Source organism: Batrachochytrium dendrobatidis (genome assembly GCF_000203795.2).
Source record: "Batrachochytrium dendrobatidis JAM81 unplaced genomic scaffold BATDEscaffold_6, whole genome shotgun sequence".
Classification (NCBI taxonomy): Eukaryota; Fungi; Chytridiomycota; class Chytridiomycetes; order Rhizophydiales; genus Batrachochytrium; species Batrachochytrium dendrobatidis.
Window position 1 is genome coordinate 1,314,545 of NW_006281104.1, and position 17,976 is coordinate 1,332,520.

General features: G+C 40.1%; 8 protein-coding genes across 8 annotated transcripts; 5 read left to right on the plus strand and 3 right to left on the minus strand.

The window, feature by feature from the left end:
- Nucleotides 1-168: 168 nt before the first annotated feature.
- On the minus strand, nucleotides 169-1,512 carry BATDEDRAFT_4893 (uncharacterized protein; the record flags this gene model as incomplete). Its single annotated transcript, XM_006678763.1, has 3 exons — nucleotides 169-555; nucleotides 748-1,038; nucleotides 1,381-1,512. Coding segments are annotated over 3 exons (810 nt in total), but the record flags the coding sequence as incomplete, so codon positions are not given.
- Nucleotides 1,513-2,006: 494 nt separating this feature from the next.
- Nucleotides 2,007-3,512, plus strand: BATDEDRAFT_11429 (uncharacterized protein; the record flags this gene model as incomplete). The annotated part of the gene is made up of 5 exons (XM_006678790.1): nucleotides 2,007-2,162; nucleotides 2,226-2,284; nucleotides 2,348-3,181; nucleotides 3,248-3,337; nucleotides 3,422-3,512. 5 exons carry the CDS (start codon nucleotides 2,007-2,009, stop codon nucleotides 3,510-3,512), a joined length of 1,230 nt encoding a protein of 409 aa, XP_006678853.1.
- Nucleotides 3,513-3,716: 204 nt separating this feature from the next.
- Nucleotides 3,717-4,253, minus strand: BATDEDRAFT_25195 (uncharacterized protein; the record flags this gene model as incomplete). Its single annotated transcript, XM_006678990.1, has 2 exons — nucleotides 3,717-3,806; nucleotides 3,888-4,253. The coding sequence occupies 2 exons, from the start codon at nucleotides 4,251-4,253 to the stop codon at nucleotides 3,717-3,719; spliced, it is 456 nt and encodes a 151-aa protein (XP_006679053.1).
- Nucleotides 4,254-4,685: 432 nt separating this feature from the next.
- BATDEDRAFT_35159 (uncharacterized protein) lies at nucleotides 4,686-6,203 on the minus strand. Its single transcript, XM_006679062.1, has 3 exons — nucleotides 5,947-6,203; nucleotides 5,505-5,857; nucleotides 4,686-5,413 (listed from the first exon to the last, which is right to left on the minus strand). The coding sequence occupies exons 1-3, from the start codon at nucleotides 6,143-6,145 to the stop codon at nucleotides 4,790-4,792; spliced, it is 1,176 nt and encodes a 391-aa protein (XP_006679125.1). The 5' UTR covers nucleotides 6,146-6,203; the 3' UTR covers nucleotides 4,686-4,789.
- Nucleotides 6,204-6,783: 580 nt separating this feature from the next.
- Nucleotides 6,784-10,016, plus strand: BATDEDRAFT_88683 (uncharacterized protein). Its single transcript, XM_006679165.1, has 12 exons — nucleotides 6,784-6,961; nucleotides 7,122-7,246; nucleotides 7,467-7,694; nucleotides 7,768-7,826; nucleotides 7,904-8,066; nucleotides 8,148-8,283; nucleotides 8,351-8,449; nucleotides 8,518-8,736; nucleotides 8,809-8,948; nucleotides 9,014-9,419; nucleotides 9,491-9,673; nucleotides 9,746-10,016. The coding sequence occupies exons 1-12, from the start codon at nucleotides 6,794-6,796 to the stop codon at nucleotides 9,860-9,862; spliced, it is 2,043 nt and encodes a 680-aa protein (XP_006679228.1). The 5' UTR covers nucleotides 6,784-6,793; the 3' UTR covers nucleotides 9,863-10,016.
- Nucleotides 10,017-10,290: 274 nt separating this feature from the next.
- Nucleotides 10,291-12,141, plus strand: BATDEDRAFT_88989 (uncharacterized protein; the record flags this gene model as incomplete). Its single annotated transcript, XM_006679166.1, has 6 exons — nucleotides 10,291-10,627; nucleotides 10,804-10,997; nucleotides 11,079-11,174; nucleotides 11,352-11,423; nucleotides 11,501-11,629; nucleotides 11,995-12,141. 6 exons carry the CDS (start codon nucleotides 10,291-10,293, stop codon nucleotides 12,139-12,141), a joined length of 975 nt encoding a protein of 324 aa, XP_006679229.1.
- Nucleotides 12,142-13,140: 999 nt separating this feature from the next.
- On the plus strand, nucleotides 13,141-13,731 carry BATDEDRAFT_88990 (uncharacterized protein; the record flags this gene model as incomplete). The annotated part of the gene is made up of 1 exon (XM_006679167.1): nucleotides 13,141-13,731. One exon carries the CDS (start codon nucleotides 13,141-13,143, stop codon nucleotides 13,729-13,731), a length of 591 nt encoding a protein of 196 aa, XP_006679230.1.
- Nucleotides 13,732-15,527: 1,796 nt separating this feature from the next.
- On the plus strand, nucleotides 15,528-16,421 carry BATDEDRAFT_25199 (uncharacterized protein; the record flags this gene model as incomplete). The annotated part of the gene is made up of 1 exon (XM_006678991.1): nucleotides 15,528-16,421. One exon carries the CDS (start codon nucleotides 15,528-15,530, stop codon nucleotides 16,419-16,421), a length of 894 nt encoding a protein of 297 aa, XP_006679054.1.
- Nucleotides 16,422-17,976: the final 1,555 nt, after the last annotated feature.

Genomic DNA, 17,976 nt, shown 5'->3' on the forward strand with positions numbered 1-17,976 from the left:
TGGTTTAGTCTGGAAAAAGTATTTATTCAATCATGAAGGTTCGAGAGGAGGAATATCCAAATCTTCTAGTTGTGCTTCTGAATCTGTTTTAGAACTCAAATCAACATTGGACTGTTTAGACATGTCCTTGTCTACTTGAAAGTCGACCGTATCAGCATACGCCGACTTTTCAATCAATTCAAATGTAATGACAAAAAAAACAGTAGATCGATCTCGACTCATGGCAACGTATCGCAACGGTTGACCTTCCCAAAACTTGAATGCACTGAGTGAGATACCGGGTAATTTGACAGAGACCGTATTGAAATCAAAATATGCATCATAGAAATCCATGCAATAAATATTTTGTGGAGAGAATGTGACGGCATTACGCTTGGTGATATCTGCAAAGAACCTTTTCCGTTTATCATAGGAAGTCAATAAAGGTTGTTTTGTATTGGAAGGAAAGAGTAATGAGGTATATTCTGGAACAAACTGAGAATGAAATGCCCACGGACCAATGTCGACCGAGGGAACAGTGTTTAATAAAGGTGCTGATGGGACGGAACTCAAAGTCTGATCTAGTAATTGTGATCCAGCGGGGGAGACATGTGTGCTGATGCTTTTTGTAGCATTATTGGTAGTGTAACTGCCAGTGAGAAAGCTAGTCAATCCCCTGGAAGTTTGTACAGTTGGAGGTTTTGATATGACTGCATTGACAGGAAACTGGCCCAACGCAATCTGAGGCATATCCACGTCGTTGAAGACGGCAAGAGAGTTCATGGAAGACACCATGGGAGAATAAATGTAAGGCTCATGACAGTCGAGATCGGCCTCGACAGAAGGATCAAGCCATTTTGCAATTCTAATGGCAATGGAAGCACCAGGAGGTGTTCGAAGCGGAGAGGCCATATTGGCACCAAAGATAATATCGTCACCCTTCCACTCTTTTTTGAAGCGACCCTGCAACATGATGGAGTAGCGTCTGTTGCGACCTTGAAAATATGAGCTAATAGGATTGTGAATAGGACGAGCCATTGTATTGTCAGTACTGGTAGTCTTGACGTGAGTAGCCATACCAGTACTACCAGGGACTGCTTTGGACTTGTCAGAGACTATCGATGTGGCGTGTGCAAAGTCTGTCTTGGATAAGTCATCCAGTGAGTTGACATGAACAGTTCTATTTGTGCCCATGGACACAGTCGAGTCCAACGATGCCTTTCTATCAGATGAATGATCGATGGAGAGAGTAGCAAAGGATGCGCTCGGTGGAGCAGAGAGAGAAGTGCCTGTACTGCTATGATCTTGATGCAAGACAGTCTGTGCAGTATCATTTCCTTTATTGCTACTAGTATGGTCAGAAGGATCTGTCTTTAAAGCAGCATCCATCTCGGGAATAACACCCGAGAAGTTGAGATAGCGAACCACCAAGTATCCAGTAAAATGCTCCGAATCCAACAGAAAAGGATGATGTTCATCATTGACTCTTATAGTGGTGAGGTTAGAATATGAAGGACCGGCTCTGACTCGCAAGACAAAGTCGTTGGCAGAGCGAGAAGCGGGCAACTGTTTTGAATCGATACTGCTGCTGGCAGAGTGGTTTAAGCTATCAGTGCTACTAGCACTGAGTCTGTCAGAAGCAGTGATAGTGTTGAGTAAACTGGAAGCTGTTGGGTCTGACATGGATTCAAGACTGTTGATTTAATATATTAAATAAGACTGGCAAGAGTATTACCAACTGCTACCAGCCCTGACTCGTATCTATCGAGTAGATTTGAATTGTAAAGTTTGAACAAGTCATTGATTTCATGAATGACCAACTCGCTGTTCAGCATGCCATCCACACACACCAAAACTATCATGATTTCCTGTTGTTCATGACATTCAAAATGACTGTTATTATAACATGCAACTCGATTGTTTCTGAACGACAGTCTTGGTGCACCAAAACTTGTTAGATTCAAGCAGTTTATAAAGCAATCCATTTCTTTCTTTGAAAATTAAAACTATTACTTGTTCTGAGCATCATGAAACAATCATTGCTGTTGTTCCTCGTAGTGGGAATGTTGTTCACTGGAACCATCAACACTTTACTTAATAAATTACAGGACTTGACTTGTGTTGCTCATTGTGATGATCCTGACAAGTCTCGCAGGCATTACTTTGAACAGCCGTTATGGCAGGTATGTTTATTCAGCTATTGGGTTTGATTCCAACAACTAATTCTGATGTTTTCAATTGGTTAGACTCTTAATATGTTCATTGGTGAAGCTGCCTGTTTGCTAGTGTATTACGGTGCGGTTGTGTTGGAACCTTTGTTGGATCGATTCCGCAAGTACATGCAACTTGACTCGGCATCCCATCACAGCAATCATGTCCAAACTTCAGTCTTTGATGAAACCTCTCCGTTGGTCTCTCCTCAAACCTCATCTAATGAAGAACTAAGTTATACTGCTGCTAATATCACTCCTGAATCCACTCGCGAACCACTCAAGGGTTGGCTTAATATTCTGTTCTTGTTCCCAACACTATGCGATCTAACCTCGACTACGTTTATGAATGTTGGCCTGATCTTTATCTCTGCAAGTATCTATCAGATGCTTCGTGGATCCGTTGTTCTGTTCACTGGGACACTAAGTGTTCTGTTTCTAGGTCGACGTCATCCATTGTACCGTTGGTTCTCTCTAGTCACTGTTTTTGCTGGAGTCGCCATCGTCGGTCTTAGTGGGGTGATGACCCCTGGAACTACTCCGCCTGTCTATTCCAACAGTAGTACTCTTGCTGAATCTTTTCTACTGGCTGATGTCACAGCCTTGGAAAGTGTCGAACAGCCTAGCGGCTACGCTCTTGGTATTTTTCTCGTTGTTATTGCACAGACATTCACTGCTTTGCAGTTTGTATTGGAAGAAAAGATCATGGCCAAATACGAAGTGCCTGCCATTAAAGCAGTGGGATTGGAGGGATTCTTTGGTCTGGCTTGCACTGCCATTGGAATGCCTATTCTTCATTACACATTGGGTGTCCATGGTGAACCTGGAAACTACTTTGACATGTATGTGGGCTACCATATGGTTGTTGATAACCCACAGGTATTATGGGCTGGTATCGGCATTGTATTCTCAATCGCATTCTTCAATTGGTTTGGTCTGTCCGTCACCCGAAATATTTCGGCTACTTCGCGATCTACCATCGATACATGCAGGTAAACCTTATTTTTGCTACGCTTGTTAATATCAACTCATGACTAAACACGCTTTAAACTGGATAGAACTCTATTTATTTGGATGGCAAGCTTGGCTTTGCAGTGGGAAACCTTCAAATGGCTTCAAGTCGTTGGCTTTGCTGTCTTGATCTATGGGTAAGGTTTTGAGTTGATTACACGTATAGTCTGTTTCTGCACACTAGTCTAATTACTAATTTCTGCTACAACTATGTTGAATAGAACATTTGTGTTCAACGATGTGATCCAGCCTCCGTCCTGTATTCCTGCTGCCACGCCAGAACATCCCGAGGAGCACGTTCACGCAGAATAGATATTTAAATAAATATATCAATGGCATTCTGTAGTATTTAAATTTATCAAAGCCGGTATCAATGAAATTTATGTTTTATGGATGGAACATCTTTATAAGATTTTGGCTTGTATAACCACATACTGTAGTATCTGGTTATACAAAAACAAGAAACATTCCATACATTTAAAAACAACAACCAAACACTGGTATCCAGTTTATTTCCTAGGTTTGATTCACATTGAGCTTGTGGTGATAAGACTGTGATTCCAAATACTCTTCCCAAGAAATCATGCCATCGTTGTTTGTATCGTCCTAAAAACATTTGAATCCAAAACCATGTTAGCAGAATAGCCAACACTACTAGACAATAAAAGCATAAACTTGAACCCTCACCTCTGCTAAAGCATGATCAATCATAGTTTCCAGATCCGCCAAGTCTATATGAGCCTTTTCTTTACCAGTATCCTGCTCATAACCCTGAAATGCCAACCTCAACTCATGGCCATCCAGCATCCCATCATAATTGTAATCGTGAATAGAGAAAAAATAGATGACTTCTTGGTTGCTGTCGCCTTTCTCATTACTGTCTTGACCATAACCAATAGCTTCAAGTCGTTCTCTGAAATGCGAAGCGGAGGGTTTTACATCGCCATAATTTGAATCTTCGCCATAGTTTGAAGACAGGGTTGCATGACTACAAGTAAAGAAAGTCAAAAGAACTCCCAGGATTGATATGAGTGGTGTTGTTTTGATGAACATGGGCTGCAAGAGTGTTGTGAAAGAGGGTAAAACTGCCAGATTTGCAGGCTAAATGTCAAAAGACGGATCAAGCCTCTCGTGTAGATTTGGATAGCACATTAAATACATGAAACTTCAAACTCTTCATGTCTGTATTGACTGTTTTGAACAAGTATATTGCAATATCATCAATCCTTGAAAATATGTCATGAATACGCTTGAATTCTTTCAACACACCATCGTATGATGCTCACAAACTATAATTTCTCTTATTTGGTAGTCATACACTGTACAATCTTGAGATATTATGATTCCATCATAGTCTAACATATTTGTTACGTTCTAGTTCAAGAAAGCAAAGATTGCACACTTTGGAAATACAATTCTAATGTCAATCATCACACAAAGTTCAAAAAACACAACAATGTTTACTAAATCGGTTGTTTATTATGTATTTGAATACCTTGTTTAACTTCATTTTACGTAAATACGATGGTGGAAAAGGGGAAATAGAGCTGGACAAAACCACTGTCAAATGTGAGCAGTTGCAATAAAATCTACAAGCCAATAACGTGTCTAATAAAAAACATTAAACTGTTGCTATCTACGCTACTATCGTACGAATCGATACTTTCAGTAGATTCTAGTAAAGGCACATCATTGCTATTGTAGATACCGAAATCCATAGTATCCAAAGGTAGATTAAAGTCCGTCTCGTCTGAATTCATCACCAGTGTAGAATCCATGTTTAAGCCATAATCAACTTGGTGGTCGGTGTTTTTTAGATTGATATTGGTCCATTGATTCAAATTATTCATGGGAGTAGCAAGTTGCTTGGCATCAATGATCAATGAGTTGTTTCCAATTTCCATGGTAGATGCACCAAATACAGCAGCAAATCGTAGAGCAGATTGAGCAAGTAACTTTTCTGCAACTGGAATGGCAGTTGTGTAATATTTACCCGACATTTCGAATTTGCGTCGATAGTCTTTCCAAACATACACACAGTTGACAATATTTGAATATCTGGCCCATTTTTCTGGACATACTGGAATAGATGTGTTGGTATTGGGACAGGTGATCCATTCAGGTAGCTCGTTGCGCCAGGTTGTAGACATCTGTTGCACTATATATTCTACATACTTATCCTTGTTACCACCAAAGTCATCACGAATTCGTTTCTATTGCATGAAATTGTGTTGCATAACGGGTGATGGATTAATACAATGTCAGTAGAGTAGTTAATATTGCAAGACAAAAGTTTACATTTACCTCAAACATGAGCGAATCCCAAACACCATGCAATGAAGTCAAGCGACCATTGAACCGAACCTGAGCACTATTACCACCTCGATCGCGACCTGTAACATGAAGTGGTTGATGCAAGTCACCGATATAATGTAGTAGAAATTTGAGTGATTCTTCACGAACAGCCATTACATTTTCGTCTTTTGGAGGAGAGATTAATCGTTGCGTGTAATTGTGAATGGCAGCAACAACACAGATATTGTTTGGACAATCTCGTGAACCTGGTTCGTAACTACACTGTTCTGGTGGATGGTCATTGACTGGATTGATATAATGAAGGGACTTGGTCCAGCTAAATGCGGGTTTGGATTTGATTTCTAAATCAAGGTCAAGGCATTAGTTATCAAATGATGGCGCAAATTAAGCACGACCAGGGTTAGAGTTAAATCACATCAAACAAGTTTACCATCAGCCCATGATGCAGCACCTGCAAGTTGGCCATGATACTGAGGAAGAAGTTGTAAAGCCAAAGCAGTAGACTCGGTATTCAAAAGTTCTTGTGCAATGCGACCGGATAGCCAATGCCCAAGTTTCCCATAAGCACAGACACCATGAATAGAATAGAATGCAGCTGATACAGCTATAAAGAGAATGTTTTTAATCATAATCAACGATAGTTTGAAAGAGTTTCAGTTGAAGGATTGATATACTTTTTACAGCCGTAGTCGCGTAAAATGAATTACTAAATAAGGATATCAACACATTATAAACAACGAGTCTCATGACTGAAATAACATTGCTTTTTGAACTTTGTGTGATGATTGACATTAGAATTGTATTTCCAAAGTGTGCAATCTTTGCTTTCTTGAACTAGAACGTAACAAATATGTTAGACTATGATGGAGTCATAATATCTCAAGATTGTACAGTGTATGACTACCAAATAAGAGAAATTATAGTTTGTGAGCATCATACGATGGTGTGTTGAAAGAATTCAAGCGTATTCATGACATATTTTCAAGGAATATTTCAAGCATTGTTTATTCCAGTTCAACACTCTGTGTTGGATTTAACATGAACACAATAGTAAGAGTCATGACAAGACACCGGATTGATGTCATGCCAAAAGCATTCATTCATTACATGACATCAAGAGTTTCTTGTCAGTACAAGAAACTACTCGACACTCGACAAGCAACTGTTTGTATGACAAGGTACGCTGTTTGAGTTGTGTTTATGCCTGAGGACAGTTTTTGATGAATTTTAGTTTGAAATCCATTCAAGCAACTCTCTCCACGACCTGCATTTCCACTATGCCTTCTACCATGGACATTCTTGCAATCAATACAATCAGAACTCTTGCTGCTGATGTAGTTCAAAAAGCAAATTCAGGACATCCAGGCGCTCCCATGGGTTGTGCTCCAATGGCTCATGTTTTGTTTTCAAACTTTATTTGTCAAGATCCACAACATCCTGACTGGGCAAGTATCATTGCTGGATCTGAACGAATTCATCTTGCTGCATTACAGTCTTGATGAGTTGACATTCTTGAGAAAACTTGATGAAATTCTATCGCTTGAATGCAAAGTTGATTATGTACTTTATACGCCATCATCGCTTACACTCTCTTCATTCCATTAGATCTCTCGTGATCGGTTTGTTCTCTCTAATGGCCATGGATGTGTTCTGCAGTACATTATGCTGCACATGCTGGGTTACAATCTCTCCATGGACGATCTCAAGTCTTTCCGTCAACTCAACTCAAGGTATGTTCAACTGTCAATGCATTGCTGATCCATTCCATTTGTCATGCCATTTGATAATCCGGTTCAATCATGACAATCTGTTCTGTTCTGTCTTGTTCTGTTCTGTCATGACTCGTACTAATCAACTCTACTCTTGCACTGAATGCTTTTGTCATCCATGAAACCTCCCTTTTTACACTGTCCAACGTGCTTGATTCCTCACTCAATCCTGTCTATTTAGAACTCCTGGTCATCCCGAGGCCAATCACGGCGTGCATGGCATCGAGGTTTCTACTGGTCCTCTGGGTCAGGGTATCTCCAATGCCGTTGGTCTTGCCATGGCAGAAGCTCATATGGCTGCTACGTTCAACCGTCCTGGCTTTCAGGTGATTAGCAACTACACTTATGGTATTACTGGTGATGGTTGTCTGCAAGAAGGTGTCCAGGCTGAGGCCGTATCGCTTGCTGGGTACGTTGTTGTGCTGGTTTGTATTGGTAACGCCAACATCCTAATTCGTTGTTTTCTAAATCTACTTTTATAGCCATTTGAAGCTTGGAAACCTCATTATGCTTTATGATGACAATCATATCACCATCGATGGTAATAGGCCCATGATCTTTGTTTTTGTGTCGATTCGTCTTGTGTTGATCTGGTATATGAATCATTTTGTGCTTTAGGTGATATCGAGGTAGGCTTCACGGAAGACGTTGTTCAACGTTTCGAGTCTTACGGATGGCATACTCAGGTTCTTGGGGATGGCGATAATGATGTAGCTGGAATTATTGCTGCTATTCAAAAGGCCAAGGCTGTCACTGATAAACCTTCTCTCATCAAGATCCGGTATGTGGCCTTGGCGCTATAATATTAACATGAAAGCAGTAATTGCTTGCCATTGTCATGCTAATTCTATTTGATTTAAAGTACCACTATTGGGTTTGGATCTGTTCTTCAGGGTGAGGAAAAGGTTCACGGTTCTCCACTCGGTGCAAAGGATATTATTCAGCTCAAGATCAAGTTTGGACTCGATCCCGAAGTCCATTTTCACGTTTCTGACGAGGTACACGATACTTTTTATAAACTATACTCCATATTTCACTGTTTCCTGTGACTAATAGTATTCTTAGGTGTATAAGCACTATCATGATGCATCGGCTCGCGGTGCTGCTGGCTACAATGCATGGGTTAAACTTATGCAAGAATATGCTGTCGCCCATCCAGATCTGGTGAGTATAATCACAACTGATGATCTGTTCAAATTAATTTCAAGTAAACTAACCTGCTGCACTTTTAGGCTAGTGAACTCAATCGTCGTTTGAATAATGAACTTCCTACTGGATGGAAAGATCTTCTTCCCAAGTACACTCCTGCTGATCCTGCAGTTGCCACTCGTAAACTTTCTGAAAATGTCCTCAACAAAATTGCTCTCTCTATTCCCGAACTTGTTGGTGGATCAGCTGATTTAACTGGATCCAATCTTACTCGTTGGAAGGGTGCTGTTGACTTTCAGCCAGTACGTGTACTCTATCAATGATATCATTTTCCAGTCTAATGCTTACAATCAACTATTTTTGGTTTTTAAAAGGATGTTTCTGGCTTGGGATCGTATGCTGGTCGTTACATTCGATTTGGCGTTCGCGAGCACGGCATGGCTGCCATCTGCAACGGCATGAACGCCTATGGTGGCATTATTCCTTTTGGTGCTACATTCTTCAACTTTATCAGGTAAACTTGTGATCTTTCAATGTTGGGTGGTTTTATTTGACTTTGACATTGATGTAAAACTGCAGCTATGCCCTCGGTGCTGTTCGTTTGTCTGCCCTCTCTAAACATCAGGTCATCTACATTATGACCCACGACTCTATTGGTCTTGGTGAAGATGGTCCCACTCATCAGCCCATCGAGACACTTGCGAGTTTGCGTGCACTTCCCAACCTCATCACCCTTCGTCCTGCCGATGGTAATGAAACTTCTGGTGCCTACGTTGCTGCTCTTGAAAATCGTCATCGTCCCTCGGTTTTGATTTTCACTCGTCAGAATCTTCCTCAGCTTGAAGGCTCGACCGTTGAAAAAACTCTCAAGGGTGCATACGTGCTTAGTGAATCTGCAAATGCCAAAATCACCCTTGTTGGCACTGGATCCGAGGTTTCTCTTGCTGTGGATACTGCTGCCATGCTTGCCAAGGAGGGAATCCAGGTAATAACTAGTGTGCTGATTTAATTTTGCATCAAACTTCAATGACATTGGACTAACAGTATATTTGATAGGCTCGTGTTGTTTCTATGCCGTCCTGGGAGCTCTTTGAAGATCAAAGTCACGAATATCGTGCCTCTGTTTTCCTTGATAATATTCCTACACTTAGTATGGAAGCCATGACTACCTTGGGATGGAGCAAATATGCTCATGCTTCGTGTGGTATTGATACGTTTGGTGCCTCTGCTCCATACTTGGTGAGTTGAATTAATCTTGTACATTCTGTTTTATTTAACTGACATGGTTTTCAATGCGTTTTCCATTATTAGCTTTTGTACAAAAAGTTTGGCTTGGTGCCTGAAGCTGTTTCCGAAAAGGCCAAAAAGGTTATTGAATACTACAAGACTCGCACTCCTGAAAGCAAGATGAGCCCTGCTCTTTTCTAATCTCATCATAGGTTGTTTTTGATGATGGTTTTAAGCTTCAGCATTGTCGCTGATTTTTATTTTCACTTCAGTTCTATTCATCTCTCATTTTATGGAATGTGGAATGTGGGCATTTCAATGAAATAAACAGTCATTCAACTTTTACTCAAAGAAACCCTTGAACTCAAAGCTAGAATATCCAACAAATTAGTTTATTGATTTGGTGATGGCATTTGAATCAACTGTTGAGTGTGTTGTCAGTATTTTTAGATTAAAAACCAAGTATACTGACAAACATACTAAATGCATTTCCATCGAATATCGTGTTTTTGATGGCATACTATGAGCGAAATTCGCGTCGATCGATCCAATGGTTGTTGAAAATGGGTTGATGGCTTGTTCATGAGGAATGTCTTGAATAGATACGATCCAAGCATATTTTAACCTTGATGTATAACCAACATTTGGAGTTGCTTGTCAAGATGAGATGTGATATGGGCTGTTTACAAAGAACTAGCCACAAGGGATATCAGTCCATCACCACACAATCTACTCGTGCTGTAGCTGCGATCATTGCCAATAGAAGCTGGATACATCATCGTAACTCTTTATATCCAGCCTGCCAATCTATTCAGAGCAACCCAATTCATTCAAGATTCTTGGGAGCTTGTCTGCCCTCCTCACCCATTACTTCTGTCCATAAACTATCAACAAAAGTTCCAATTCCACCCAGCTCTACTGTTGAAAAGTATTGGGACGATGTAATGTTGAACTCAAACTATCCTGGTGAGTACTATTGACGACTTGTAATATCTGAATGCACTGATTTCAGATTTGCTATTGGAATTCAACTTGCTGGATTCACTGTATTTCCAAAAACTTGCCAGTTGGATCATTACAATTTGGATTGTTTTACATTGACATCTAATATGCTCTTGTTGATTTCACAATTTGGTTTCTAGACTATTATACACTCGGATATCGAGATGAACCCCATTCCAGCACGAATGATGATGAATTGATGAATGTTCAAAACAATGAAAAAGGTGTTCGAAAACTAGTAGCTGGGGTTGTCAAGGCAAAACGAGAGGATGGAGATATCTGGCCATCGTTACTGACTCGTCAACTCTGCGAGTTTTATGAAAACCAAGATCTGGTACGTCTTGAAATCTACAATGACAACTGGTTTTGAAATGAACGTTTAGGAATATTGGATTGACCCAATTGTGTATTGCAGACTGGACGATCTAAATTTTTGCATATACTGGCCAAGGATTTCTGTATTGATTTACAGGAAACGGCATCTGCTGTACAGCAGTTTGAAGAATCGCTAGTAAGAGCAATCATACATGTTGATTTTACATTGCTCAAAATGATACTTGGTGCTGAGATATAAACTATAGTGCATGACAGATTGTACAGTTTTACGATCATCAGCAAGACTACGAGAAGCATTGATACCTGCTTACGATACTCTGCATTTGGTGACTCTCTTAAAAACCGACTACAGGAGTGGTTTGGCATGGGATTCCTTGATTTGGAACGCATTACTTGGCACACACCGGCAAGCATACTTGAAAAGGTAGATTCTTGCGGATATTTTGCAACGCTTTACATTAATGTGATGAAATAGCTTATTTGCTAAATTGAATGGTTTAGATCATTTCCTATGAAGCTGTGCATGCTATTGGGTCGTGGGATGGTCTTAAACAGCGACTTGGTCCTGGTCGTCTTTGCTACTGCTTCTTCCATCGTGGTATTCCACAGGAACCACTTACATTTGTGCAGGTGTGTATCCCGATCATTTTAGTTTGCAATCTCATTTGCAGCACCTTGGCTAATCTATAGCCAACAACACATTGCTTGAGTAAAAGGTAACACTTGTCAATGAAATATCGACTCGGATTCAAAATATACTGACAGGTCCACATCCCGACACCAAGGATCCCACAGTTGCCATATTTTATTCTATTACATCATCTCAACGTGGTATGTGTTGAACAGTGCATGGTATTTGTGATGGCACGCAGTAGTTTAATGCATGTCATGTATAGGACTAGGAGGTGTGGATGTTAAAGTGCATTGTCTAGTTTAAATACCTGGATCAAGTTTGGTTTGTATTGTATGCTAAATCACTGTTTGAATCGCTTTAGATGATATCTGAGGATACTCGATGGCTTGATGATCCAGACTTGTCACGTCACTATCAACCCATGATTGAACGGCTGTGCTCTCAATATTTAATTCTGGAAAGCAAGCGATCGTTTGCGCTAGATCCAGTTGGAAACTTTCATTTTTGAAATGGAGCAGCTATCCATCAATTAAACTGGAGAGCAGACACTTTAGGTATGTTGTTGAGATTGGACAAGCTGTTATTGGTTTGGTCAATGCTTACCTTTGTTTTCTACGATTATTGGAATGTAATTGTTAGATAAACAGTCAGTGCCATGACATGGTTGACAATACAGTGGTGTTGGTGGTAATTGGCATGCAAACAGCAACTGCATTACTGACATGTGCCATCATTGTTGAACTAGATCGCGATCGTATCTGTGATTCAGAATACAACAAATGGGTGTACAGAGTTGTATTGACAGTCAAACACAATACATGAATATGGGTTCAGAATTGGTGATTGTACAATGTATGACTGTCAAGTGTGTAGAGGGATAGTTTCAGCTGAAGATCAGTCTGTGTGCGTTATATGATGTCCGTTGTGTCTATTAAAGAGTGGGTCAATGTGTAGTAACAGAGTCGATCAAGCATTCAATTATTTTTGAAGCAAAGCAGTTGTCACAGAATGGGTACCAAAGTGTTTCATTTTTACGTGAATACGGCTTTAAACCAAGCGCTTGTGCAATTACACAACACTCTTGAAGGGTGTGCTTTTCAAGACACTTGACAAAGGGACGTGTCAGCATGTTGATCCATGTCAACATCAAGCTCATCAATGTGGTACTACGGTTAGGGAGTAGCATATTGTGGTGTAATGTTAGTTCACTACAAACAATCTAGTAAACCAGCCCTAGCCCTTTTAGGTTACCAACTATACAGGGCTACCATACAAAAAGTATAAATACAAGGAATATGTTTACTTTTATAATCAACAATATCAGTCTCGGTACTTTTCCATCAACTGCTCAAACCCATCAATCGATCTAATGAAATTCGTCGACATTTTATTCATACTGACTGCAGCAGCAACTGCTAACGCGATACTGATCCCATTTAAAAAAGATGACACATCCCGAGGCCCGCAATACCTAATTGATGGAACTGGTTCAAGAACTTCCAGTCAAATGCCAGCCCCAACTAATGTAGCTGGGCCAAGCACTTCTAGCCAAGGTCAGCAACACATGGATGAAGCTGGCTCAGGCATTTCTGATGAAGAATGGGATGACTTATTTGATGCAGATAGCTCAAGCACTTCCGACGAAGATTGGGATGACGCTGAGTTGGATGATCCAAGTGTTTTCATGCAACGCCATCAACAATCAATGGATCAACCCGGTCCAAGCACTTCCAATCAAGACCAGCAAGAGCCAATGGAGGAAGGCGAGTCGGGAAATATTCGTCCAGAAGAAGCACTATTAGATGAAGAAGATCAACATACCCTTGCTGATCTAAAGAAAAGAGTTAAAGTCGCTGAAAGCAAACAGCGAGGAAAGTGCAGAGCGTACTTTGATTATGTATCCCTTGGATTGAAACAAAAATCAGTGCTGGCAAAAACCAAAGTCAAGTTTGGAACAAAGCACAATCCAAGCGTCCAAAGTCAAATGAAACAAGAGTGTGAAGATGCAAAGAGCAAATTAAAAACTAGAAAACAGCAATTAACAAAGTTTATGGAAGACCATGGCTTGATATTAAAGGCAGAGCCGGAGTCGAATTAAAGATGTACCAGGACTTGATTTTGAATAAATTTAAACTTTCTAATATCTGTCGAGATTTTTTGATATTTTCAGAATGTTGTGAATGGGTCAACAACCATATCATTGATTGATACATTGACACGGTTTATTACATATACATCAATGACTTGATAACAACTAGTGTTGATTGTACGTGTAACTATCAATCATACTTGCAATCACTTGTCAGTTGCATGATACCATCAACTGATCATGTCGTGTATTGATCAATTAGTGCTGTATCAGTTTGCAATGTAATATACGCGGTGTGATGTTTACGCAGTAAGTCTCGGTGTATACGCATTACTATGAATGATTGCTACAATCAACGATCCCACAATGTTGGGAGACAAATGTATAAATATAGAGCATGTGTATAAATACAAATACCGATCAATACAATAAAGCAGTGCGTTTTGAAATACACCGGGCAGTCTTTTTGGCACATCATTGACTAGTACTTGCTTGATCTTGACAGCAAAGTAGTTTCTTGTGGGTCAATAAACTCATGTAACAGAAACTCTGTCAGTTCCACATTTTGCAATTACATGTGCATTTTGTATATCTATATAGCTTTTTTTGAAAACTGATACGGACACGGCTGAATATCAATTTTGTTTTTAGAAATAATTTTATTCCTGTACCAAGCATCCATTACAGCTCTTGATCTTGTGCGATAATATGTCAATGAATAATAGGCAAACCCCATATGCATTGCTTGTACTTGTCATCAATAACGACTGAATCGGATGACTGTTCAAAAGTTTCTAGTACCAGAATATTACTGGCAGCTAATCTAATATGTGAAATATCCATGGTAGCTTCGAACCTGTATCCGTTCCAACAAGAAATATCATCATATTTTGCACCAAGGACTCGTCCATGCTCAACGTATGACAGAGTGGGTCCGTTATAGGTGTTCAAGTTGGGAAATGATAGAATTGGGTCGGAAAATACCGATATACTCGCATACCAAACTATTTCAATCACAATGAATGTGAAAATTAAATGTGTCAATATTTGATTGCAATCCATGGTGATGTCTACATTGATTCTGTCGGTATTGCTTTTACTATAAACAGCTGGAAACATATTCTTTCAGCAAACCAGGTGGATTTTCTGAACGAGTGAATGATCCTGGAAAATCAACTGGACTTGATCTGAAAAAGTCATTTGCATAACGAAAAAGAGGCACTGCGGTGTGATCAGTATTTTACTAGATTATTGATCAGAGCAGATTATTTTTGGTGGATAATAATTGTACAGTTTTTGGCAACCATTGATTCGTTTACTCAGCATGTATGGTACGCTTGTGTATTGTATTCACCCTTTGTATAGGGTGTCTGTGCTTGTAGTACTATCGCTAAGACGAGTAACAAAAGGACGGGAATGGAGATAAATGAAGGACTGCCAATAACCATCATCGTATTGCATGTATGAAAAGCCCTTATGATTCAGGACTAAACACATGATGTATTGTGGTTGTTGATAAAGCATTTTACTCGAGGCCGCTCATCAGTGCAATATAAACACGAACGATCATTGTGCTGTTATGCAGGGTGCAAAGCCAGCCCTGATATTAATGATCAGATGCTCGATTATATAAACACGAACGATCATTGTGCTGTTATGCAGGGTGCAAAGCCAGCCCTGATATTAATGATCAGATGCTCGATTATATAAACCGTCGGTCAATTGTCGAGTATAATCTCACAATCGATCGATTTCTCATCACTTCATCACTTCACCGCATCTACCAGCATATTTGACACTCCAACATGAAGATCGATGTTTTTGCACTTGTGTCGATACTGGCCATTTCTGTTCACGCCGAGCTTGTTTCGACCAACAGTATTGCTAATGATAATGGTCTCCGACTTCAGAAGCGACAGCTTTTTGACAAAATCAAAAAGTTTTTTACTAAAAAACAAAGTGACGGTGATCCCAAGTCGAATCGTCCAAAGAAAAGGTCTAAATCCCCCCGTAATCCTTTTAAACAATCAAAAAAGAGTGTACCATCATCTCAGTCAGGTGAATCATCTATACCTCCACCACCTGGACCACCACCACCTAAACCATCATCGCCTAAACCATCACCTCAGTCAGGTGAATCATCTATACCACCATCACCTAGAGCACCACCACTTAAACCATCATCGCCTAAACCATCATCGCGTAAATCATCACCGCTTAAACCATCACCTCAGTCAGGTGAATCATCTATACCACCACCACCTAGACCACCACCACCTAAACCATCATCGCCTAAACCATCATCGCCTAAACCATCACCACCTAAACCATCACCGCCTAAACCATCACCTCAGTCAGGTGAATCATCTATACCACCACCACCTAGACCACCACCACCTAAACCATCATCGCCTAAACCATCATCGCCTAAACCATCACCACCTAAACCATCATCGCCTATACCGCCACCACCTGGACCACCACCACCTAAACCACCACCACCTAAACCATCATCGCCTAAATCATCACCACCTCAGTCAAATGGGACACCATCTAATGCTAAAAAAGTACCACCACCTAAACCACCTCGATCACCATCTCGATCAACTGAGATACCATCCACATCTACAAAATTACCACCACCTAAACCACCTCGATCAAAAAAGACATTATCTCTCGGCCCAAACCCAACTCCTTAAATCATTCTCGAAATAAAATCTACAGAAGTCCCAAAACGGACTTTAAAATGATGATCATCCTCCATTTAAACCATCACCTAAAAATGAAATTGATTACAAGTAATTACAACTCTGCACTCGCACAGCAAATGCACAGTGTATTGCTCAATCCATTGTTTTCAAACCCTTTTGGATTCATAACACATTGAATAATGCATACATTTAATAAACTTGGTGTTGCTGATCAAAATATTGGTGTGTTTACAACTGAATACAACACGAATCAACACAGGTATTTATATTTCAGCGACTCAATATTAGTATGTGTTCAAACCATGCACACAGCATCAATCAGGCTGTCATGGCAACATTTTGAACCCATGAACTATCTGTTGTACAACTGCACGATTGGTTCAGGTTAGTATACAGACTATATGTCGAATGATCAAACTTTGTCACAACAAGACCAAATGTGACACTGTCCGATATCCGATCAACATCAGCAACAGCAACAGCAGCAGATCGTTTTGCAAACTGGTCGTGTCAACAAACCATAGTGTCACTGTAGTCAGGCAACACGATCGATATATGATCATGTCATTCAAACCAATATACAATCTACTGATATTTGCAAAACATCACCAAACAAAACCCCATCAATTGTACTTGAACTGACAGTAATTTGACACCATTTTAGTAGCAAATGCGCTTTTTGAATGAATGTATTTAAAATAAACTCGAGTGTCAAGACAAACTGATATCATGCAAACAAATCATATCCGTACGAGCATATACTGGAAGTGTTACAAGTTTGTCAATCAACTGCTATATGGCAGTACAGGTGACGGTACCAGAACTGTGTTTGTTACCAATGGTACGATATCAGCACAAACTCGACTAATTGACCAATCAAACAGCCAGTATTCTGTGATTGGTCACTTCAACTCAAGTATCGACACAACATGACTGACAACACATTATTGTCAGTTACATCGAGTGATCATCAAAATATGTCGATTCAAACAGGTTGCATATGACCGACTAATCCAGCATTCATCCATTGTCAAACAACCATAATGCACAATACCACCAAGTGTGCAATCACATTCGCACCGATCAGTCGTTGCACAGTATGCATTGGTCAATGTCAAACATATATGTGTTTGCAACTAAATTGCAGCGTATAGCATCAATTGCAGTCCATGACACATTCATACGATCCATACGATCCACACATCCACACGATTCAACATGACAAATCATGTATCATGAGTCCAAAGTTGATCAAAAACCTGATCACGATAAACCCAACATGTTGTTGTGTATCAGAGTCGATATATCAAGTGACAGTTGCACACTTGCTGATGGTGTACAGCGCATCAGTCACAATACATGTATGGTATTGCATTGCAGTCATCACAGTCATTGGATGACAGCCATTTGCAATGTGATATCGATCGACATACATCGGCATGGTGTGATGTGACCATGATCATGATGGAATGTGTTGGAGTTGACATTGTGAGTTGACAATCGATACACCATACACATGACTGGAACATATGCATTTGAGTGT